Source organism: Staurois parvus, unplaced genomic scaffold, assembly GCF_062004578.1.
Source record: "Staurois parvus isolate SC_StPar_1 unplaced genomic scaffold, SC_StPar_1.0 ptg000013l, whole genome shotgun sequence".
NCBI classification, from domain to species: domain Eukaryota; kingdom Metazoa; phylum Chordata; class Amphibia; order Anura; family Ranidae; genus Staurois; species Staurois parvus.
The window spans coordinates 8,269,694-8,295,500 of record NW_028317809.1 but is presented as its reverse complement, the minus strand read 5'-3'; the positions used below and the strand labels follow the sequence as shown (position 1 = coordinate 8,295,500).

At 38.0% G+C, this 25,807-nt stretch overlaps 1 protein-coding gene across 1 annotated transcript in view; it reads right to left on the bottom strand.

Annotated features, from left to right (window-relative positions):
* FGF5 (fibroblast growth factor 5) overlaps positions 1-24,975 on the bottom strand; it is a 109,727-nt gene extending 84,752 nt beyond the window's left edge. Inside the window, exon 1 of the mRNA XM_089675471.1 lies at positions 24,131-24,975. Within this exon, the coding sequence (XP_089531597.1) occupies positions 24,131-24,470 (340 nt within the window). The 5' untranslated portion in view covers positions 24,471-24,975. The remainder of the gene's footprint in view (positions 1-24,130) is intronic.
* Between the last annotated feature and the right edge of the window lie 832 nt (positions 24,976-25,807).

Genomic DNA, 25,807 nt, shown 5'->3' with positions numbered 1-25,807 from the left:
TCTGTCTGTCCCTGAGTAACAATTCTCTGGCACTCAGTAACAATTCTGTCTGTCCCTGAGTAACAATTCTGTCTGTCCCTGAGTATGAATTCTGTGGCCCTGAGTAAGAATTCTCTGGCACTCAGTAACAATTCTGTCTGTCCCTGAGTATGAATTCTGTGGCCCTGAGTAACAATTGTGTGTCTGTGCAAGTAACAATTCTGTGTCTGTGCAAGTAACAATTTTGTGTCTGTGAGAGTAACAATTCTCTGGCACTCAGTAACAATTCTGTCTGTCCCTGAGTAACAATTCTCTGGCACTCAGTAACAATTCTGTCTGTCCCTGAGTATGAATTCTGTGGCCCTGAGTAACAATTCTGTCTCTGTGCGAGTAACAATTCTGTGTCTGTGCAAGTAACAATTTTGTGTCTGTGAGAGTAACAATTCTCTGGCACTCAGTAACAATTCTGTCTGTCCCTGAGTAACAATTCTCTGGCACTCAGTAACAATTCTGTCTGTCCCTGAGTAACAATTCTCTGGCACTCAGTAACAATTCTGTCTGTCCCTGAGTAACAATTCTCTGGCACTCAGTAACAATTGTGTGTCTGTGCAAGTAACAATTCTGTGTCTGTGCAAGTAACAATTTTGTGTCTGTGAGAGTAACAATTCTCTGGCACTCAGTAACAATTCTGTCTGTCCCTGAGTAACAATTCTCTGGCACTCAGTAACAATTCTGTCTGTCCCTGAGTATGAATTCTGTGGCCCTGAGTAACAATTCTGTCTCTGTGCGAGTAACAATTCTGTGTCTGTGCAAGTAACAATTTTGTGTCTGTGAGAGTAACAATTCTCTGGCACTCAGTAACAATTCTGTCTGTCCCTGAGTAACAATTCTATGGCACTCAGTAACAATTCTGTCTTCCCTGAGTAACAATTCTCTGGCACTCAGTAACAATTCTGTCTGTCCCTGAGTATGAATTCTGTGGCCCTGAGTAACAATTCTGTCTCTGTGCGAGTAACAATTCTGTGTCTGTGCAAGTAACAATTTTGTGTCTGTGAGAGTAACAATTCTCTGGCACTCAGTAACAATTCTGTCTGTCCCTGAGTAACAATTCTCTGGCACTCAGTAACAATTCTGTCTGTCCCTGAGTATGAATTCTGTGGCCCTGAGTAACAATTGTGTGTCTGTGCAAGTAACAATTCTGTGTCTGTGCAAGTAACAATTTTGTGTCTGTGAGAGTAACAATTCTCTGGCACTCAGTAACAATTCTGTCTGTCCCTGAGTAACAATTCTCTGGCACTCAGTAACAATTCTGTCTGTCCGAGTATGAATTCTGTGGCCCTGAGTAACAATTCTGTCTCTGTGCGAGTAACAATTCTGTGTCTGTGCAAGTAACAATTTTGTGTCTGTGAGAGTAACAATTCTCTGGCACTCAGTAACAATTCTGTCTGTCCCTGAGTAACAATTCTCTGGCACTCAGTAACAATTCTGTCTGTCCCTGAGTAACAATTCTCTGGCACTCAGTAACAATTCTGTCTGTCCCTGAGTATGAATTCTGTGGCCCTGAGTAACAATTGTGTGTCTGTGCAAGTAACAATTCTGTGTCTGTGCAAGTAACAATTTTGTGTCTGTGAGAGTAACAATTCTCTGGCACTCAGTAACAATTCTGTCTGTCCCTGAGTAACAATTCTCTGGCACTCAGTAACAATTCTGTCTGTCCCTGAGTATGAATTCTGTGGCCCTGAGTAACAATTCTGTCTCTGTGCGAGTAACAATTCTGTGTCTGTGCAAGTAACAATTTTGTGTCTGTGAGAGTAACAATTCTCTGGCACTCAGTAACAATTCTGTCTGTCCCTGAGTAACAATTCTCTGGCACTCAGTAACAATTCTGTCTGTCCCTGAGTAACAATTCTCTGGCACTCAGTAACAATTCTGTCTGTCCCTGAGTAACAATTCTCTGGCACTCAGTAACAATTGTGTGTCTGTGCAAGTAACAATTCTGTGTCTGTGCAAGTAACAATTTTGTGTCTGTGAGAGTAACAATTCTCTGGCACTCAGTAACAATTCTGTCTGTCCCTGAGTAACAATTCTCTGGCACTCAGTAACAATTCTGTCTGTCCCTGAGTATGAATTCTGTGGCCCTGAGTAACAATTCTGTCTCTGTGCGAGTAACAATTCTGTGTCTGTGCAAGTAACAATTTTGTGTCTGTGAGAGTAACAATTCTCTGGCACTCAGTAACAATTCTGTCTGTCCCTGAGTAACAATTCTATGGCACTCAGTAACAATTCTGTCTTCCCTGAGTAACAATTCTCTGGCACTCAGTAACAATTCTGTCTGTCCCTGAGTATGAATTCTGTGGCCCTGAGTAACAATTCTGTCTCTGTGCGAGTAACAATTCTGTGTCTGTGCAAGTAACAATTTTGTGTCTGTGAGAGTAACAATTCTCTGGCACTCAGTAACAATTCTGTCTGTCCCTGAGTAACAATTCTCTGGCACTCAGTAACAATTCTGTCTGTCCCTGAGTATGAATTCTGTGGCCCTGAGTAACAATTGTGTGTCTGTGCAAGTAACAATTCTGTGTCTGTGCAAGTAACAATTTTGTGTCTGTGAGAGTAACAATTCTCTGGCACTCAGTAACAATTCTGTCTGTCCCTGAGTAACAATTCTCTGGCACTCAGTAACAATTCTGTCTGTCCCTGAGTAACAATTCTGTCTGTCCCTGAGTATGAATTCTGTGGCCCTGAGTAACAATTGTGTGTCTGTGCAAGTAACAATTCTGTGTCTGTGCAAGTAACAATTTTGTGTCTGTGAGAGTAACAATTCTCTGGCACTCAGTAACAATTCTGTCTGTCCCTGAGTAACAATTCTCTGGCACTCAGTAACAATTCTGTCTGTCCCTGAGTATGAATTCTGTGGCCCTGAGTAACAATTCTGTCTCTGTGCGAGTAACAATTCTGTGTCTGTGCAAGTAACAATTTTGTGTCTGTGAGAGTAACAATTCTCTGGCACTCAGTAACAATTCTGTCTGTCCCTGAGTAAGAATTCTCTGGCACTCAGTAACAATTCTGTCTGTCCCTGAGTAACAATTCTCTGGCACTCAGTAACAATTCTGTCTGTCCCTGAGTAACAATTCTGTCTGTCCCTGAGTATGAATTCTGTGGCCCTGAGTAAGAATTCTCTGGCACTCAGTAACAATTCTGTCTGTCCCTGAGTATGAATTCTGTGGCCCTGAGTAACAATTGTGTGTCTGTGCAAGTAACAATTCTGTGTCTGTGCAAGTAACAATTTTGTGTCTGTGAGAGTAACAATTCTCTGGCACTCAGTAACAATTCTGTCTGTCCCTGAGTAACAATTCTCTGGCACTCAGTAACAATTCTGTCTGTCCCTGAGTAACAATTCTCTGGCACTCAGTAACAATTCTGTCTGTCCCTGAGTAACAATTCTGTCTGTCCCTGAGAATGAATTCTGTGGCCCTGAGTAAGAATTCTCTGGCACTCAGTAACAATTCTGTCTGTCCCTGAGTAACAATTCTCTGGCACTCAGTAACAATTCTGTCTGTCCCTGAGTAAAAATTCTGTGGCCCTAATAACGTTTCTGTGGCCCTAAGTAACAATTCTCTGGCACTGAGTAACAATTCTGTCTGTCCCTGAGTATGAATTCTGTGGCCCTAACTAGCGTTTCTTTGTCCCTAAATAACGATTCTGTGGCCCTCATTAACAAGTCTGTGTCCCTGAGTAATGGTTCTCTGTCCCTAAGTAACTTCTCTCTGTCCCCAATTCTCGTTTCTGTGGCCCTAACTCTGTCCCTGTCCCTAGTACAGAGCGGTCTGCCTCTGTTCAATGACTGCAGGCAAATGAAGATTTCCAAAATGGCCGCTATATATACCTCGACCATTACACAGTGCTGGCTGGCTGGCTGCTGATTGGCTGATGCGATCACATGTCGTTGAGGAATGCATTATGGGGCAGCGCGCCTTGTCTGCGCGCCTTCCCCGACATCCCCGCTCCGTCGCCGCACATGTCAGCCGCCATTTTCGGAAAAATTTCGATTCGCGCGTCCGAATTAGGCTGTTTTTCGGATTCGGCACGAATCGAAATTTTTCCGAAATTCGACTCGAATTCCACTTCGGATACTTCGATTCGCTCATCTCTAGTTGCAATATATTAAATTTTTTTACATCGTCCAATTGAGCTTAAACATCCAGAGGCAGTGTTTGGTTATATTTTGGGTGAAATGCTACTTAATTGGTCGATGTAGATGTAGCACAGCCAGATCATGTGATTTGATTTTAGAAGGTGATTTTATGCTGCTTTCACAAAGTATCTGTATTAGTAAAGGTTTTCAGCAAATGTTTACTGGGCTCTATGACTTTATTCTGGTGCATTGCCTTCCACTTAAAGTAAAATCTTTAATGTCTGTGAAAGGAATAGCAGTGAGACACACAGAAATAATTAAAGCATCAAAATATATGAGCTTACTCTTTGATCTCCAGTGGTTATGTAGAACAAGGACACGGATGTAATCAGACTAGCTGAACAGAACAAAAAACTATTCTAAAGGTACTACTGTGTATATCGGGTTAATCTTTCAACATGAATCTCATTTGCTCTACAGATCAGCAATATGCTTGTTATGAAAGATGCTGCTGTTTTCAAGGATTACTGTAATAAATCTGTCAAAGACGGAACAGATTGGGAATAGTGATTGCTAGAGACAGGTGAATGTGACTTCACTAGGTGTGTAAAATGGGCATCTAATGATCTTTCAACAAATGTAATAAAATATGTTAGATCATTCCCCAAATGATTATAAAGAACCATATTAATGCAATGGTTTATCTATCCCAACTATGTACAATGTACCTTTACGACTTCAATGTTCTGAGTGGAAAGATTTTCAGAATTTACGCTCACTGGCCACTTTATTAGGTACACCTGTTCAATTGCTTGGTAACACAAATTTACTGATCTGCCAATCAGATGGCAGAAACTCAGTGCATTCAGGCATCTAGATGTGGTGAAGACGACTTGCTAAAGTTCAAACTGAGCATCAGAATGAGGAAGAAAGGAGATTTAAGTGACTTTAAACTTGACATGGTTGTTGGTGCCAGACAAGCTGGTCTGCATATTTCAAAAACTGCTGATCTACTGGGATTTTCACGCACAACCATCTCTAGGGTTTACAGAGAATGGTCAGAAAAAGAGAAAATATCCAGTGAGCGGCAGTTGTGTGGATGAAAATGCCTTGTCGATGCCAGAGGTCAGAGGAGAATGGGCAGACTGGTTCGAGATGATAGAAAGGCAACAGTAACTCATGCCAATATGGACCATAATCTCTGAGGAATGTTTCCAACACCTTGTTGAATCTATGCCACGAAGAATTAAGACAGTTCTTAAGGCAAAAGGGGGTCCAACCCGGTACTAGCAAGGTGTACCTATAAGAGTGGCTAGTGAGTGTATTTGTCATGCAAATATTATTTTTATTTATCCTTGAATCCTTATTTTTTGGCTAAGAAATGTCTTGTCTAAGGCCAGCATAAAATGCATTTCTGGTTAAAAAAAAAAAAAAAGAAATTCAGTACATCTTTGCAATACACTCACATTACCCCATGTTTTATCCCTTTAAAAATGCTGCAAGCACAGAAAAATACTAGTAGATTTTGTCAGAAATCTAGTGAACTTACTGTGTACTCTGCCTCTGCTGCACTGAAATCTCAAGAAGTTTTTTCAGCCCTTCACAGTTCTCTTTTGCCAGGGCTGATGATTGCATAGGAAGTTAGGAGTTTATTTTATTTCTGTCAGATCAACAGGTATTCTGTGCTCACAGAGTTTTTAAACAGACAAAACATGGGAAAATATGTACTGTATGTATTGCAGGAATGCATAACTTTTTTGTTTTTGTTCAGATATGCACAGGTTAACTTTTGTGGTAAAAACCCTGTTTGGGTTCTTCCAAACCTACTCCGAGAAGGCTCTTCTAATTAACTCTATACAACCTGTAGTTTTAGCATTATAGGGCCCCAGCTGAAAAGTGGATGGAAATATTGCCCAGTGCAGTGGGGAATGGGTCCTCAAAGCATCTGAGGTCTGTGTAGGCATAGGAGGGGAAAATGGGGGGGGGGTGTCTGAAGGCCACCCTTACAGTGTTTTTTATTAAAAACAAAAAGCAACACTTTGTACTATGTATTTGCTGTGTTTTTAAATAAGAGCATTAGAGTCCATAATCTTACAATAATGTAATAATGTAAGCACTTCTACATATAGGAACATCCCAATATATTTAGTTGTACATTACACATCAAGAGTATAATAATTTGTATTTTTAAAGACATACAGTATATTTGAAATGTATTTTTAAAAATATTTTTCATATATTTTGTATTAAAAATGCATTTCGACATGCAGTATATATATATATATATATATATATATATATATATATATATTTATTGAAATATATTTTGAAATATATTGAATATGGCCAAAATTGTAGTATTTCAAATATATGTCAATATATTTGGGAGGAAGAATTTTAAAATATATTTCAAATATATTTTTCTTCCATATGGGAACTCTTATAGTCACAGCATCAGAAGTATAGTGCTTGCCATATTTTCTGACATCAATTAAACTATGATTTTTACAATACACAGCAGCAATCCAATAGCAGGATGAGCATCAATACAGGTAACTTGTTTGTACACAAGTCAAAGATGTTTTATTTTTTATCTATAGTACATTGACATTAGGCTGCATGCATGTACTCATGCAGGAGCATATGTATTTTCAGAGGGTATATTGTATATTGGGGTGCATCAGGCAGTCAACCAAGAGCTCATTTTCTTGGAATCATTTGAAAGAAAAAAAGGTTTGTTCATCTAAACCACCCCACAAAACATCACTTACGTGCCTCTACCTTCATAGATGGAATAAAAGTTCGGCATAGACCAGTTGGGCCTATTATCACTTGTCTAAACTGTCCTGCTTCTGGCCAGTTTTTACACTATTGAATTCTCTGTAGTATCTGCATTTTTTTTTAGTTTAGACCTTATTATATGTCATTACTAATAGGCAAATGAAAACAGTCAATATGACTTAATAGAAAAAGTAAATATGTATATATCTTTCACCAAACAGTAAGTTATTCAGTAGCTGCCCAAGCATGCATACGTTCTATGCAATAAACTGCATAAACAGATAAAATATTTTTTGTTCTTTGCTTCTGGGCATTGAATTGTTTAAGCAACATCAGCTAATGTATTCTCATCAAACTCTTCAACTTTGTCAGGAAAGAGAGTACTGTCTGCTTTGGCAATCAGAAAATATTCATGAGCTTTGATAGGCTTGACCTTTTATGCAATCACAACAACAAATTAAGCTTGAAAGAAGAGCCCAGGGATGCAGAGGCCAAATCAAAATGCTGTTTTACATTAGAGGACCATGTGCAGATAATGCCAAGAGAACTCCTTGTAGTCATCATCATCTCTGCGTGGCCAGTTTCTGACCTGGTGGCCTTTTTTTTGCGAGGAGCCCATTAGTTTCATGAGAACAAGGTGGTGTTTAGGTCTAGGACTTTTTTTTTTAAGTCGTACTTTTATATTTTACTTTTACAGTGTACATTACCATCCCTGTCCATTCTTGGTTCAACATGGCAGGGATGACCTTACAATTAACAATCTATACTTATAGGATATAGTGCTTAAACATTTGCTGTTGCCTGTCCTGCTCCTTGATCCAGAATTTTCCCCTCCATTTGCTTCTGTCTTCCCTTTCCCCTGCATTGTGGGAATTGCCAATTTTATTTTTTAATAAGGACAAGGTGGTGTATAGGCCTAAGATTTATTTTGGTGATGGCAGTGACCGAGTTGCATTGCCGTTTCTTGCCGTGTTTCATTTACCTGGACATTGATGATGTAAAGTAAAATTATCAGTATATTTCCTCCCTCATTCTCATGCTGCCTGCCCTTTCCCTGGCCATGTAGATGGGTGGGCAGCCTTTTTATTTTTTCTACACTCCTCTTTGATGTCAGTACCACATCCCACAATGTTCTTGACAGCACTCCATTTCTCCAGCTCCTATTCAGGGATTACCAGAAGAAAGATGATGAAAGAAATGGGTGCATTAGCAGGCCTACACAAAAATGAATGCTATGTGCCCTTGAAGAAGAGGAGGAAACATGTGCATTAGAAGCCCTCAAAATAAAATGGGTGCCATGAATCATTAAGTACAAAGAAAAGAGCATGTAGCAGCACTCTAAAAGAAAGTGGCTGCTATGCGTCCTTCAAGAAAATGGAGCATTAGCAGCACTCTAATAAAAAGTGGCTGGTATGTGCCCTTAAAGAGTAGGAGGAGGAAAAATGGCAAATTAGCAACACTGTCAAAAAACCTAGCTGCCATGCACCCTTGAGGAACAAGGAGGACATATCTTTTGTCACCAACTTGTCTTATTGAGGTGTTGTTGCACCAAGCTCTGTGGTGTAGAGTTGTGTTTTCTCATGCATGCAGTACCCAAACAGCCATGCAGACCACGGCACAGGGGCGGACTGACCATTTGGAAACTCTGGCACTGCCCGAGGGCCCGGGGTTAGTAGGGGGCCCCATGAGATGCCCCTGGTACCTTTTTCATAGGCTTTTTTGAATTTGGGCAAGGACACAGGGGCCCCATGATCCCCTATTGCTCGGGGGCCCCATGAGTTGTCAGTCCGCCCCTGCCACGACAAAATGGCTCCCGAAAGCCCTATATAAGGCAATAATGGTTGTGTGTGCCATCCTATTGAATTCCCCTGATGAAGGCACGTAACCCGGTGGCGTAACGTGTAGGGGAGGGGTTCTGACATCACAACGCTTAAAGGAGTATTACACGGCGAGTACACACAGTGTGGAGAGCACACAGAGGACACCATATTATTACACAAAGCGATTTGAAATGTTTCACAATGTGAGTGTATCTATGTTTGAAGCCTAAATAAATAATTTAAAGAGGATATGGCACTATATCTGTTCTTTTGGTTGCATGGTACCAACATATGGAGAAATAAGGAGAAGAGGAGTAGGAAGTGGAAAGACCCCTGGAGGAGAGAGGGAGAAATCCATCCACACTAATCCATTAAAACAGGGACCTGGAAGCCAATGAGGCCCCCTGTGGAAAAAGTATAATACTACATTCATCTACCCCTCCACCTGGAATAAAGTTAAAGTCTGGAAATTACCCACTAGTCCATATAAGGGACACAAGCTGTATTAGCCTTATTTAACGTACTGGCCAAAAAATAAGGTGAGCGCATAAAGAGGAAAGGGAACACTATTTTGAAAACTATCTCAGAGTGGACTTATTTGAATTTATATATTTATTTGAATATTGATCACCATTTTATTTAATTATTTTAATTGAGAATATTATATATTTTTTACACATCAGAGCACTATATTGCACTTTAATTTATGATTTAAGGAATTTTTTTCATGATTTTGGTATATGAAAATTAAATATTGACGTTTCATCGCATAATATAATTAATATATACATATTTATAATATCAGTGGAGCGCGACACAATTGTATTAAATTTCACTAATTGGAATCACCCAAATGGCTGTTACTTTTACCACAGCTAATAAACTGTGGTTAGAGGTCAATTTGTATGAACCACAAACCTAATGTCTATATTTTAAATATTGTGGGAATAATTGGGGATAAAAGGATGGGAAGGGGTTTGGGGAATGTGGGGCTGCGCTTCTAAATTATTTTTGTGCACTTTATTTTGATATTTTATTAATCTTTTAAGACAATGCAGACTGTTCTGCAACTGACCACTTTGTATGATGTTAAGGGCTCTAGTTCTATTTTTTAAGATACATTTACTATAGCTTTTAGATTGTTTTTGGCTCCTACTTCCACCATTCAATTTGGGTCTATTACAGCTGGAATAAAATCAGGTTTCACAATCAAAACTATCTAAAAAATATTTTCTTTCAAGTTGTAATGAATCAGACTGGGGCTCTGCTTCTGCTATTTCTATGCCAAATATTAATGTAATTGTGTGTGCCCCTGTAGTTTGGGGGATAAAGTGCACATTTCTAGCCTGAGAGGAGGCGGAAAGTCAAGCACAAAGACGCCCACCACTTCCATTACTATGGAAACCTTCCAATGCAACAGACATTTTCTACAAGTCCAACATCCAAACTTATTCATTATTCATTTAACTTTCAAGATAAGTGTTGCATTTGAAATACAATGTCAATATTTATCGCCCCTTCCTCCTGAACTATTGAATTGTCTATACAATATTGAACATCTAATCTCTGTATCAGGCTATGATTAAAGGGGAAAATAAAAGTCCATTTTGCTTCTATGTTCTTCTTTTACAGTAAGTATAGGATTATATTATATGCGGAGCTAATTTTTAACTTTGCAGACCCTCCCAACATACAATGCATCCTCATCTTCCTAAAGTGCTCTTGCTGAATTTGACCACTTATGTCCAGAGGTGGACAGAAGAGGGAAGCAAAATGATAAAAAAGTCATCACAATCTGTAAACTGTTAGGCTTGGTGTCATCCATCCAACCCTGCTGCCCTAGGACCATGCTTACAAGTGACTTTATTGAAAAAACAACCATGTGTGTCATTGTGGAATGCCTCTCTCTGTTTATATACATATACAGGACTGTGACTAAAGACAAAAGAAAATAAAGAAAAAACAAACCTGAAAAGCGTAATCATCTTGTCATCAAAGTAAAATGAATTCACCTACCCTTGATATTTATTTAGAATAATATTATACAATAATGCAAATCCAGTAGTTTTAATTAACTCCTCATGGCTTATGCAACCCACGAGAACTAACCATCATTACAAAAACATGTCTGTGGATAATTAAATCCATTTTAGAACACAGGGATAATGTTTCCTTATTATAAAAGTGCAAATGAAACAATAGCATCATTCATTAATTGAAATGTTACTGCTGCCACAATTCCTATGAGAATTGAAACAATGACCAAATAGACTAGCTCTGTAACAGTAAAAATGCAGGCTGCACTTAGTAGGTCTCTCTCTGGTTAACATATTTGCAAACTGTGGTGTGTTACAGGGCCATTTTGAGTGGCACGTCATTGCACAACAATGAACTACTAATTAAATGAACCATTAGTTCCTAGTTGCCTGTTTTTTTTTTTCATTTTGAATAGAACGTGGAAGGGTTGGAACCTATGTCTGGCTTTTATTTTTGTCTGATTCTCCAATGGGAATTTTCCCTTCACTTCTTTTGCATCTACTGTACATCTACACATAAAAAAGTTTTACTGATAGTGCAATACAAAGCTCTGTCTAATGATATATTTTTAATAGGTGTAATAAATAGTTTCATATTTATATGTTTGTGTATATTTGTACGAAGTATATATATATATATATATATATATATATATATATATATATATATACAGTCAGGTCCATAAATATTGGGACATCGACACAATTCTAACATTTTTGGCTCTATACACCACCACAATGGATTTGAAATGAAACGAACAAGATGTTCTTTAACTGCAGACTGTCAGCTTTAATTTGAGGGTATTTACATCCAAATCAGGTGAACGGTGTAGGAATTACAACAGTTTGCATATGTGCCTCCCACTTGTTAAGGGACCAAAAGTAATGGTTATTACTGTTTTTGTTTTTTTTTTTGCTTGTGGCCCTGTTGAATATTTTCTTCTATTTCCTGTCCATGTGACAACATTGCCATCAGTGGAGCGCTTCCCCAAGGCTATGTGAGCAGCATTGTGCATAGTGTGCATTTACTTTTGTGTTATCATTAAAAAGAAACAGACATTTTGTTCCTAACATTTGGATTCTTTTGACCAATGTAGCCATTATAATTTGAAAAAGGTGGGCCAGAAGTACAGAATAATGTTAAGTAGAAAATTGGAGCAGTCCTGCTGCTTTGATACCTTTCTTTCCTTACCCCATTCATAATCGGGAGTGCTTTGTACCTTTGTTATCAGGTGACTTTCACTTTTTTTTTTAATTGGTCAGCAATTTGAGACAGTTGTAGGCTGTTTCTCTCTGCTCCTTAACAATAATATGAAATAAAAGGCAGATCTTTGTGACAAAGAAGTGTTTATAACTCATTTCCTGGTGTATTTTGGTATGAAAGGGCATAGATCTGATATAGGTGAATCTGAGAGATTTAGGTATTGTGTCATTGTCGTGTGTAGGTTTGTACTAACCTCGCCATATTTTTCCTTTATATTCCCATATATCTAAATGGCTGGGTGTCTTAACAGATAGAATATTCTAATCACACATGTTCCTGAAAATAGGTGCCACTACTAGATGGGAACTGGCGACAGCACACCATGGATCTTTAGATAGTAGAGTCCAAAAATATATTAAAGCAATCATATCACAGAAGTAAATTGCAATGTTTTAGGGCCACATGGGACCCCTTCATCACATGCCTGCATGGACCCAAAATGAAAATTTCTGATGGGATGTAGTCATGTGAATAGATTTTTTGATACCATTTTGAACATCCATGGTGTGCTGGCTATATATGCTTTGACTGGTGTATAACAGAACTCTGTATATGTATAGATATGAAGAATCCGGGCTTTTTCAATGATGGAAAATGGGTTGCAACTTGGGTCCCTTATCTTTAGGCCCAGAGGTCATTGCAGCACCTGCAAACCCTGTTGGCATTTTCCACATTAGGGCACAATCTCAGTTTTCTGCATTGTTATTCAAGCCAGTCTCTATTGATTTTCCTGTAAATTACTTGGAGCAAGTGGGTGCCACTACCGACCAGGAACTGGTGCCAGCATACCTTTAAAATAGCTTCCAAAAATATATTAAAGTAATCACATCACAGCAGTAAATTGCAACATTTCAGGGCCACACGGGACCCTTTCATCACATGCCTGCATGACCCCAAAACATCGTAATTCTCTGCTGTGATGTAGCCACGTTCATAGATTTTTGGATGCCATTTGATTGGTGTATAACACAAATCTATACATTTTTAGGAGTATGAGGAGTATGAAGATTCTGGAATTATTCAATAATACAAAATGGGTTGCAACTTTGGCCTATTGTCTTCAGGCCCAGAGGTCATTGCAGCACCTGCAACCCCTGCTGGCATTAAGGCAAAAACCTAATCTTCTACATCATTATCCAAGGCAATCTTTATTGCTACCATGGCAAGAAAATCATATCTTTTATTTGAGTAAAATTAACTATCTTTGTATCTGACTGCATTTATTTTTTTAATCTTGTAATTGGAAATCATGTTATATACAGCACTTACTAAAATATCAGCAACTCTTTTTTTGCCTTCCAGTTACTAGTTTTTGGCAAGCTTTTTCCAAAGTCACACCAAGTGCCTTATAGATTATGCTAATCCACTTTTTTTTAGGGCAGTAACTTTGGAGTACGGTCTTCTTTCTCAAGATAATGCTTGATGTGTGGCCAAGCAATAAAAGTAATTTTTGTGAAATGCACCTGTTAAGTTCACATTCAGCATTCTCCAAATTGTTTCTTTGCTACAAGCCCCCACAAGAAGCAGCTACATTTTATCACATGCCACCAAACTGCGTATAGCAAGAGGTACCTCTCTGTGAAAATAATTACACTTCTTCGTCAAAGACATAAGACCACTGAAAAGCAGCGATCCTTTGTCTTAAAAGTAAAACTGTCATCTTAAAAGTATTTCTCAAAGACTTATGTAGTGGTTTTCGAATTGTCTCATTTTCTTAGACACGCGGTATCTAATGTAAAACTGAAATGACATTTCAGTGCCTCGAACACATACATAATACAAAGCCCAGAACATAATAAGTGCTTACTTTTGCATGATAAATGATTGTTTTTTTAATCTGTGTAAAGTTTCATTTGTTATTTTTCATAACATGTAAGTTGTGTAGGCAGATGGGCATGACCATATGACTTCTGCTTGCTCATAGAGGCTTATAATTAGTTTGCAGTGCAATCTATGCAGAAATTTAACTGCTTAGCAGCTGTGCCTACTTTTCCCTCTACAGTTCACTTGGAAATACATTCTGTGTTCTTCAAGTGAATACTTGAATTGTTATCTTTTCACAATATTAATGCTTTAATACAAATGCTACACCGCAATACAAAATTTGCTTTGAGACGTTAGTTGCAGTGCTCAGATCTCTGATATTAAGGCAATTTCTAAGCAGCTTTCAGCAAAAGGATCTGAGATTTGAAAAAAAAAAACGCTAAACTGATTATTCAGCAATGACTATTAACAAAAATAGCAAAAAAAAAAAGACAACAAAATCAGTTTCTGTTATTCACCTCTTTGATGTTTTATTTTATTTGGGTTCATACTGTTTTGTAAAGTATATTACTATGCAGCCCAATGGCACATCAGTATCCCAGCTGTCTTGATAACCCGTCATGCGTGTCAGTGATACAACTTATCATCATTTGTGCTTTGTGGCACATTAAGATTATTTATTAAAAGAATGACACATGTTCACTTTGCAAAGGTAACCAAGGGATGTTCCCTTAACTTAGTGAATACGGTAAAGATGTGTTCACTTTAATCGCAAGCAAGCAAAGATCCAATTTTTGTAAATTACCTGCACCTGATTGAGCATTCAAAGTGAATGCAACTTCACCTTATTTATTAAACTAAGGTGTCTGTTTATGACACAGAGAATAGCTGCAATTCAGAGGATCTCAGCTATTCTCTGGTCATTCACGGTTTATGACACTCAGGAGATCAGCGGAGAACATGTTCAGCCCTTCATTGGCGATCTGTGTTCTCCCTCCAGATTCTCCAGCCCAGAGCTGGAGAATCGGAGGAACCGCAAACTAAGCAGCGATAATTTACCTCTGCTTAGTAAACTGATCTTTTACTGTAATCTCGCGAGATTATAGTAAAAGCAGCTGTTTTCCAGCGTTTGTAGATCATTCTCCCTTCGTTCGGAGAACTGATCTACACAGCTTCATAAAAGGCATTCACAGGAGAACTGTGTTCTCCGAGAATTCCGGAGAACTGAGCAGCGATCATTTACCGCTGGTTCATAAATGGACACCTAAGTTTGGTGATTAATTATTTTACTCAGTGTACAGGTAATACTCCTTTAATAGTAGTAGTAGTAGTAGTAGTAGTAGTAGTAGTAGTAGTAGTAGTAGTAGTAGTAGTAGTAGGGTTGCCACCTCATCCCTTTAAACCCGAACACATATTAATTAAACAGGTTCCGTGGCTGATTATGGTGGTAATTAAACTCACTTAGTGCCTTACCTGTATTCAATTAGCCTCAGAACCTGTGTAATTAATATGTGTTCAGGATTAAAGGGATGAGGTGGCAACCCTAAGTAGTAGAAGAATGTTTTAAATCTATTTATTATTATTATTATTATTATTATACAGGATTTATATAGCGTCAACAAGTTTGTTCAGCACTTTACAATATAACGGGAGACAATACAGCAACAAAACAGTTCAATACAAGAGGGTTAGGAGCAGGTGCGGACTGACAACTCATGGGGCCCCCGGGCAATAGGGGATCATGGGGCCCCTGTGTCCTTGCCCAAACTTAAAAAAGCCTATGAAAAAGGTACCAGGGGCATCTCATGGGGCCCCCTACTGACCCCGGGCCCTCGGGCAGTGCCCGAGTTTCCAAATGGTCAGTCCGCCCCTGGTTAAGAGGGCCCTGCTCCTTGGAGCTTACAATCTAAGATAAAGTAAACTTAAAACATAAAAAAATTGCAGTAAAAAATTAAAATCCACTATACATTATTGTGATCTTGCTTCACAATGATTAGTTTCCTTCCATGAAAAGTGTACATCTACCTGTAAAGGATCTATACATAATAAAGGAAACATAGAGCAAATAAATTAGGAGCCACGGCAAAATAAAAAAGTAAGACATATTATCACTAGGAAACAGAGCAACAATCTAACTTCCTTAAATGCACTACTTAGGGGATACAGAGAAATGTATAGTCCAAAAAATTGTTTAATACACTTTAGTCAGTCAAGGTTAGAGTGAAATTCTTACTACAGACCATGCCAAAACAGTATATAATCCTAACCATCTGAAAAGTATTATACATGTAAAGGCTGATTTTCCAAAAGGAGTGTGATAAAAAATAATAATAAGGTTTGTAAAAAAAAAATGAACAGAACTGACATACTGAGGGACTTTAAACAATCATTGGATATTGCACTGTACTTTAAATACCCAATTTGAATTTGACATATATGAGGTTAGATCAAATTGTTGTGGAAAAAAGATAAGCCACGTAGAACTCATTTCTAGACTTTGGAATTCGTGTTGCCATTGCTCAGTGATCAGCAGTGGAAATGCAATGGTTTCTTCACCACTGAGCTAACTCTTGTACTTTTTTAGAAGGCTGCAGAGACAGAATTGAAGTCCTGGATATTGTTCTGATCCTGGACACTGTGGATAAGCATTCCACATGGCTGCACTTAGATTGATTTTAATTGTACATGGTAACATTAAGGGGAAGATTTACTAAAACTGAAGTGTGTAAAATATGGTGCAGCTCTGCAGAGAAACCAATCCACTTCTAGGTTTTATTGACTGAACAAACTGAAATTAGAAGCTGATTGGCTACCATGTACAGCTGCATCAGATTCTGAGTGCACCAGTTTTAGAAAATCTCTCCCTAATGCCGGCCATACATGGGTCAAAATTCAACTGATTTTTCGTCCAAAAATTGGACTAAGAATAATCAGCTGATTTTCGCTCTGTTAGTGGGTCAATGGCACTGGATGCTTTTCATAGTTCCTCCCCTTTTCGGTGATCGGGAATATTGGAAAATTCATAAAAAATGACCGATTTTCAACTCAATGATGGTCAAATCATACGATTGTTTTTCCGAAAAGAATATGCACAAGAGCTGTGACCTGGAAGGAACAGAAGTTTCACCTGTCAATGGGATGAACTTTATGACTTGGTTGGCCGAGTTTTGAAATCATTGATGGCACCATTGGATTACCGAGCGAACAACGTTTTCGATTTTCGGACAAAAAATCATTCTGAATTCAACTCATGTATGGCCTGCATAAGGGCCAGTTCACACCACAAAAAACGCACTCCGATTGCAATCTGGATATGTTTTTGCTTACAGTTCGTTCACATCACATGCAGTTCCGGGGCAGTTTTGATGCAGTTTGCCGTGTTCCGGTATGGTTCTGTGCATAAAAAATGCAGCATATTCTACTTTTTTTTTTCGGCACCAGAAAAGGGCTGGAACTGACTCCACTAGTGTGAGCTAGGGCATTGGAATACATGGAAAACACTGTGCATGCATTTTTGATGCCGAGAAAAAATGCACTGGACTGCGTGTGAACTAGCCCTAAGGCTAGGTTCACACTCATTGGGTGTGGTACATCGCATGTGATTCGCACAGGAACCGCATCGCATTCCTGTGCAAATCACATGCAAATTTTGTGTTGAGCGATTTCAGCTGTACATTTTGTATGGCTCAAATCGCACCGCATCTGAACCAGAAAAGTGCAGGACCGTTTTTTGGGTCCACACTAGAATCGGATCGCAGAGGTATTCACACCTATGTGATCAGATTCTGCACATCGCACTGCGTTTTGCAGACAGATTTCAGGGTGTTGTTAAGTTAACATACACACCCGTAGCGGTTTTGCATAAACGGGGTGTGATTCTGATGCAGTGCGGAATTCACATAGAAGACGCTGCAAATTCTGGACCGCATCACTGTGAACCCAGGCTAAATGTATTGGTTAATAAACTGAATTAATAAAGCCCATTGACTTCAAATGAAATACCAGGAGCAGGTAGGTTTCCTAATTGTTTTCAATTACCTAATTAAAGCCCCATACACAAGGGATAAATATCAGGCAGTATTTGCCAGTTAAACAGAAACTGGCTGACATTCGGGCTGTGTGTACGGCAGCTGGTCCAATAGAAGCCGGCTTTTATCGAAAGGGCATGACCGAGAAAGTAATTCCGGCTGAGAGCGCTGAGCGTTGTGTTCTGGCAGGGGGGGGAAGGGGGCAGCCCCCCTGCCTGAAAACAATACCACAGGGGAGATCGCTGTACTAACACCGCTTGTGTTAGTACATCAATCTGTCAGGTTTTTTTTTTTTTTTTTTTTTCAGCTTTCTGGGTTGAACGAAAAAAAAAAAAATTATAGTGTGTATGGGTCATTAGGGGTAGATTATACCTGGAGCACTAAGAATCTAGTGCTCTGTGCATAGTAACCAATGAGCTTCTACCTTCAGCTTGTTCAATCAGACTTTGACAATAAAACCTGGAATCTGGTTTCTATGCAGACTTGCACTTGATTTTGTACCCCCTGTGAGTTTGAACTAAATCAGCCAGTAAATAGTGCAATAAAATATTCCTACTGCATAGTGTGGAGGCTGTGCTTGCTTACTTTATATGTAGGGCCAAGAACATATAAGAAGGCAAATTTAACAAAGCCTTCCATTCATATACAGCAATCCAATTTAAATGTTACCTGCACTAATTATTATTAACTATAATAATTATAAACACAATCGCATAGAGGATCCTAGAAAAATTTATATATATATATATATATATATATATATAATATTTTTTTTTCTAAATTACAGGTAGTTATATAGCTCTGTCAATCTATGCGTCACTTCACATGTATATATATATATATATATATATATATATATATATATATATATATTGTTACATTCACATCAGTCCCTAACCCTCAGGTGGTGTACAATCTAAGGTCCCTATCTTACTTTCATACATACTAGGGGCAATTTAGACAGGAACCAATTGACCTACCAGCATGTCTTCGGAGTGTGTGAGGAAACCAAAGTACGCGAAGGAAACCCACACAGGCACAGGGAGAACATCCAGGCAGGTGGTGCCGAGGTTGGGATTTGAAACAACGACCCTAGTACTGCCAGGCGGAAGTGCTAACCATTTAGCCTCTGTGCTGCCCATATATATATATATATATATATATATATATATATGGGCAGCACAGTGGCTAAATGATTAACATTAAATGGTTAGCACTACCACCTGGCAGTACTAGGGTCATTGGTTCAAATCCCAACCACGGCACCACCTGCCTGGAGTTTGCATGTTCTCCCTGTGCCTGCGTGGCTTTCCTCTGGGTACTCTGGTCTCCTCCCACACTCCAAAGACATGCTGGCAGGTTAATTGTATCCTGTCTAAATTGGCCCTAGTATGTGTTTGTATGAAGGTAAGTTAGGGACCTTAGATTGTACACCCCTTGAGGGTTAGAGACTGACGTGAATGTACTATATATATATATATATATATATATATATATATATATATATATAAAATTAGTATTATTATACAGGATTTATATAGCACCAACAGTTTGCTCAGCGCTTTACAATATAACATATATATATATATATATATATATATATGAAGGACTGCCTAAATTGATGGTGATATATATATATATCGGTTTTATTCTGTTTACACCTCTAAATTTCAATTAACTTTATATTTTCATGAAACTTATTTGAATTCTGGAGATCTTTTAATCTAGTGACATAGATGTTTTATTAAATGACTTTTATAGATTAAATACAATAAAACCAAATGATTTTATTGCCAACATACAAGAACACACAAGCTATTCCTAGTGTTTTAAAGCAGGTACTTCACACTGTATGGGTAGGATTTATTTCATCTCTCTGGCTAAGCAATGGTGTTTGCTGTAACATATTGACTGATGAGTGTTTTCCTTTGGAGAAGGTTAATAATTAAGTTTGAGAGCTGCAGTTACTCTGTCTAATCTGCCCTATCTGTCTCCTTATCGAGAATCAAGCAAGACGTGTCTCAGCAATAATAAATTCAGACAAATCGCCTAGAAGTGACTATGGGAAGTCGTTTGACATTTTTATGACTTTCTTAGGAAGCCTTGAAATAAACTTAGAAAGGAGAGCTTGCCCTTTCTACCGTGCACTTAATCCTCAGCTCTGTAGCAAAACTCATTTCAGATCGTGCTGACAACCAGAGAATCCTTACATATCTTAACTGAATAAAACAGCATTTTCAAAGGCAGCTAGTCCATTCTCAAACATTGCATTTCACAGTCTGATTCTTAATATTATGCAGAATCCATCACACAGGAATAACTTAGACTGAAGTGCAGAGAAATCTTGTTACAAGGTTACAGTGGCTTAAAAGGATACAGTGCAATCATTTGGTGCTAAAGCCTGTGTCACACTGGGGGTGATTTACTAAAACTGGAGAGGGCAAAATCTGCTGCAACTCTGCATATTAACCAATCAGCTTCCAGGTTTTATTGTCAAAGCCTAATTGACAATGCTGAAGTTAGAAGCTGATTGGCTACCATGTACAGATGCACCAGATCCTAAGTGTTGCAGTTTTAGTAAATCTACCCTTAACAAAGTAGTACAGACACCCAAGCTGTACAGTCCAACTACTCCAGCAGTACCTGTACCCCAGGGGTACCTATGTCTGATGAAATCAAGGAACCTAAAAGTTTTGTCATTTATAGGAAAGGTGTAAGTGAGCATTTTAGCTATTTAATAGCAAACAGGGTTTTTTTGCAAACAGGTATACACAATTAGGAAGTTCAGGCAATATACACTATTAGTGTGTGTGTATATATATATATATATATATATATATATATATATATATATATATATGCACACAGAGTATATGTGGGTGTGTATACAGCATATATATTGAACACACACGTCCCATAGGAGGTATTAAGGAACCTTGGATCTTCTACAGGGGTCCATCATACTTAAATAAAGTGATTAAAGTGATAAAGTGAGGGTAATACAAAATGATATGCAAAAAAGGAGAAATTTCCCTTACCAAAGTGGCTATATATATATATACACACACAAAGTATATATGTGTGTGTACAGTCCAACTCTCCAGCAGTACCTGTACCCCAGGGGTACCTATGTCTGATGAAATCAAGGAACCTAAATGTTTTTGTCATTTACAGAACAGGTGTAAGTAAGCACTTTAGCTATTTAATAGCAAACAAGGTTTTTTTGGGTTTTTTTGCAAACAGGTATACACAATTAGGAAGTTCAGGCAATATATACTGTATATGTGTGTGTGTATATATATATATATATATATATATATATATATACACAGAGTATATATGTGTATGTATCCTGAACACACACATCCCATATGAGTTATTCAGAAACCTTGGATCTTCTACAGGGGTCCATACTTTAATAAAGTGATTAAAGTGATAAAGTGAGGGTAATACAAAATGATTTGCAATAAAATGAGAAATTTCCCTTACCAAAGTGGCTATACACACACACACACACACACACAGAGTATATATATGTGTGTATGTATACAGCATTTGTCTTGAACACACACATCCCATAGGAGGTATTAAGAGACCTTGGGTCTTCTAAAGGGGTCCGCACTTAAATAAAGTAATTAAAGTGATAAAGTGAGGGTAATACAAAATGATTTTTTTAAAAAAAGGGAATTTTCCCTTACCAAAGTGGCTATATATACACACAGAGTATATATATGTGTGTGTATGTATACAGCATATGTCTTGAACACACACATCCCATAGGAGGTATTAACAGACCTTGGGTCTTCTAAAGGGGTCCACACTTAAATAAAGTAATTAAAGTGATAAAGTGAGGGTAATACAAAATGATTTTTTTTTATAGGGAATTTTCCCTTATCAAAGTGGCTATATATATATATATATATATATATATATATATATATATATATGTATATATATATATACACACACACACACACACACACACACACACACACCAACCACACTAACTACAGGGATTATTAAGTAAACCTTGGGTTGTATAAAGAGGTCCAGGCTTTCATAAAGTGGAGAAACACAGGTGTAGGGTAATAAAAACTGATTTTCAAAAGAAGAAGTCTTTTCACTTGCCAAAGTCAACTGTCACTTAATAATGTGAGGATTGTTTTGTTTTGTTTTATTTTTTAAGTTGTAGTACCCAATAATATGCAGGGAAATTAAGAAAATCGGTTTTTTTTCCTTGAACAATGAAAATAAGCATTCTTTCTTTATTCACTATTCTAAGTGGCATATTTTCTTTATTCACTAATCCTAGTGAAGAATGTCTGCTGCTTGGGGCTGATTTACCTAAAGGAGAAGAGACTGGTACAGTAACTTGCCAAAGTTTTTGATACCCAATCACGTGCAAGGACATTAACAAATTATGTTTTTCTTTTTACAATTAAAGTAATTATAGCATTCTTCATTCACTAACCTAAGTGCTAAATGTCTACTTGTTAGGGCTGATTTACTTAAAGGAGAAAAGACTGGTAACTTTGCCAGGTGAATGCTCACTTATAGTTACTGGATTAAAGCTGCCTTCGCTTCAGTCGAACCATTTGGCAGCTAAAATCATGTTTTCTCAGTTATCCTTGCACAAGATTGGACATTCAGAATGAACACAGCTTCACTTTATATAATAAGCTCAGTTCTAAGTGGACACACACCTGCTCCTTTATTAAGTCAACCCACTACCTTTATACGTAGTTCCTACTGCAGTCAGTAACAATGTTTCTTATGAAAGTTCTTACAACAAAGTATAACCAAAACACACAATAGGATAATAAATGATTTGTCAATAATACACATTTCCCAATGCATACCTGAGTAAGTAAAGGAAATAGCCAATGAGATGAGATCGGATAGGCTATAAAGGAAAGGACCCCTCTAGTGCAATCAAGTATATAATGTGCCTTGTCTGCACTGTCTCATCAGGACGATAAGAAAACCGAGTTTAAATAATTCATCACACGCTTTTAAAACTTATGTCTGCTATAGAGCAAGCGAGAAGACTCTTATGATATGTTCCCTTCAGGGTTTAAGGGCTCTGGATTATGGAAATGCCTTATGCCTTCCGGCGTCAGGATAAGGAAGGAAACTTTCCTGAACTTCACAAAGTCATTTTTTTTCATTCTTAATCTAAAAATAGGAATGATAGAGTATACAGAATATAGATTGCAAGGGACTGCTTTTACAGGAGTCAACATAAAAAAAAAGCACAGAACACTTATTAACACTGCATTTTGCAGAATATTGCCTACGATATGTGGATGTGTCTAAATTAACTTGCTTTTTGTTTCCCAAAATAAATAAATAATACACACACACATATATATATTTTTCTAAATGAAAAAAAAAAAACAATAAAAAATAAAAAAATAATAATAATCAAAAAAAAAAAAATATATATATATATATATACATACACACACACTCAGCCTTCTATACATACTGACTTTTTATGTACATTTCTATATGAAATTTATATATATATATATATATATATATATATATATATATACACTCAGTCTTCTTGGTATACTGATGTTTATGTACTTTCTTAAGTAAATAAAATAAATAAATATACATATATATATATATATATATATATATATATATACACACACACACTCAGCCTTCTATACATACTGACTTTTTATGTACTTTTCTATATGAAAAAAAATAAAATTATATATATATATATATATATATATACACACACACTCAGCCTTCTTGGAATACTGATGTTTATGTACTTTCTTAAGTAAATAAAAAAACAAACAAGACAACCCCGATATATATATATATATATATATATATATATATATACACACACACACATTCAGCCTTCTTGGTATACTGATGTTTATATACTTTTCTAAATAAAATAAAATTATATATATACACACTCAGCCTTCTTGGTATACTGATTTTTATGTACTTTTGTAGCTGAAATTTATATATATATACACTCAACCTTCTTGTTATACTGATTTTTTATGAATTTTTTTAAATACATAAAAAAATTATATATATATATATATATATATATATATATGTGTGTGTGTGTGCTTTTAAACAGTCCTTTAGTTATACTGACTATTTTCAATGTACTTTTACAACAATCATGCTTTTATGAAGAGAAAGTAGCGCTGCCACAGGCAGTCGGGTAGGTAGGGGATTGCATGGACCAAGCTCCTTTTTTCAATATGCCTTACTAGAGAGCAATGGGAAACAAAATGGTTATGTAATGGTGTGGTGAGTATCATGCCAGCAAACAAGCAACTTACTTAAATGGTTAGCTTCATGGGAGCCATTGACTTTGCCATCCGGGTGGATCTGGAGGTGAAAGCCAATGCCTACTCTGCAGTACAAGCTGCCAGTCCTTCGCCCTGCTGTGCTCCACAGGGAAGCCCTGGGCTCTGATGCCAGGAAACTTGCTGGGGATAAAGAGGAAGAAGAGGCTGCAGGAGAGGATGGGCTGGTTCTCTTCAGGTTGCCTGAGCCCTTGGCAAGCTGTCCTTTAATTTTCTTCTGCTTGGGGGCTGCTGCTGCTGCTGACACTGAGGTCCAGAGGTTGGTGGTGGCTAGTAAAAATAATATGAGACAACAGAAGGAAGGAAAGCTCATTCTTCCAATGAGGGGTATCCCAAGAGCATTTTGCTGCCCCAGTGGCTCCTGCACAGCAGCAGCAGCAGCCAGTTGGTGAGTCAATGGCTAGGAGAGGCTTGATGTGTGCGTGCAGAGATGGTAGGCATGGCTCAGTGCTGGTGAGAGCCCCAACCTGCACACTGGCACTGCTTGAGATATTTATAACACTAGTGATCTCACAGCTAGGATGTCAGCCTGCAGCAGCCACATCAAGGAGCGTTCTTCTTCTACACGCGATGCTGCTGTGAACTGTGCCTGGGCTCTCCTAACAAGTGAAGGACAATGTCTTCAAGTTGGATCTTTTTGCAGAGAGATGACGGGCTTTGCGGTGGGTACAGTGCCACCCCTGGGGGATTCTACAAACTCCATAGATCACATGGAGTGGGAGCCCAGCTGGACACAGATGTCTTCCATCTCTCCAGGAAGAATATGTGCTGGCCGATGCCAAAATCGACAAGCGGAGTGCTTTCCTGAAGAGTCCCATGGGAGGGCGCTGTGCTGGTCCATGCTGTGCATTAGACCTCATCCCTGTGACGATCAATGGGGCAAGCTGTCTAGGTACATTCTACATAGCCAATCAAAGTCATTGGATGTCCTGACATCGCCTCCTAAAAGTGACCAGTGTACTTCTCAAGACAATGCTGTCATGTACACTGCAGATGATAAACTCACGTTCAGCGTTTTTTTTCAGCAGCCTCTGAACTCTCCCTAATGTTTTCCTATGTGTCCATGTACACATCATCGTTTGCAGTCATTTACATACAGTTGAGTTTACAGTCATTTTTTTGAACGCAAAAACCTTGTGTTCAACAGTCAATTTTCTCAGTGTTTCAAACGTAAAACGCTTGTAAACGCAGCAAATCGCGTTTATAAGCGTTTGCGTTTGAATTTTTTTAACTCTTCCCAATGCTGTCCAGAGCTTTTTTTCATCATGAAAAATGCATGCAGCTGATAAACTCACATTTAGGAGCTGTTCAGTGTTTTTGTTCAGCAGCCCCTTATCTCTTCCTAATGTTTTGCTATGTGTCCATGTACACATCTTTGTTTACAGTTGTTTATAGGCATTTGAGTTTATAGTCATTTTATTGAATGCAGAAACCTTGCATTCAGCAGTCGATTTCACCAGCTTTTCAAACGCTTGTAAACGCAGCAAATCGCGTTTATAAGCGTTTGCGTTTCAATTTTTTTAACTCTACCAGTTCCCGATGCTGTCCAGAGCTTTTTTTCATCATGAAAAATGCATGCAGCTGATAAACTCACATTTAGGAGCTGTTCAGCGTTTTTGTTCAGCAGCCCCTTAACTCTTCCTAATGTTT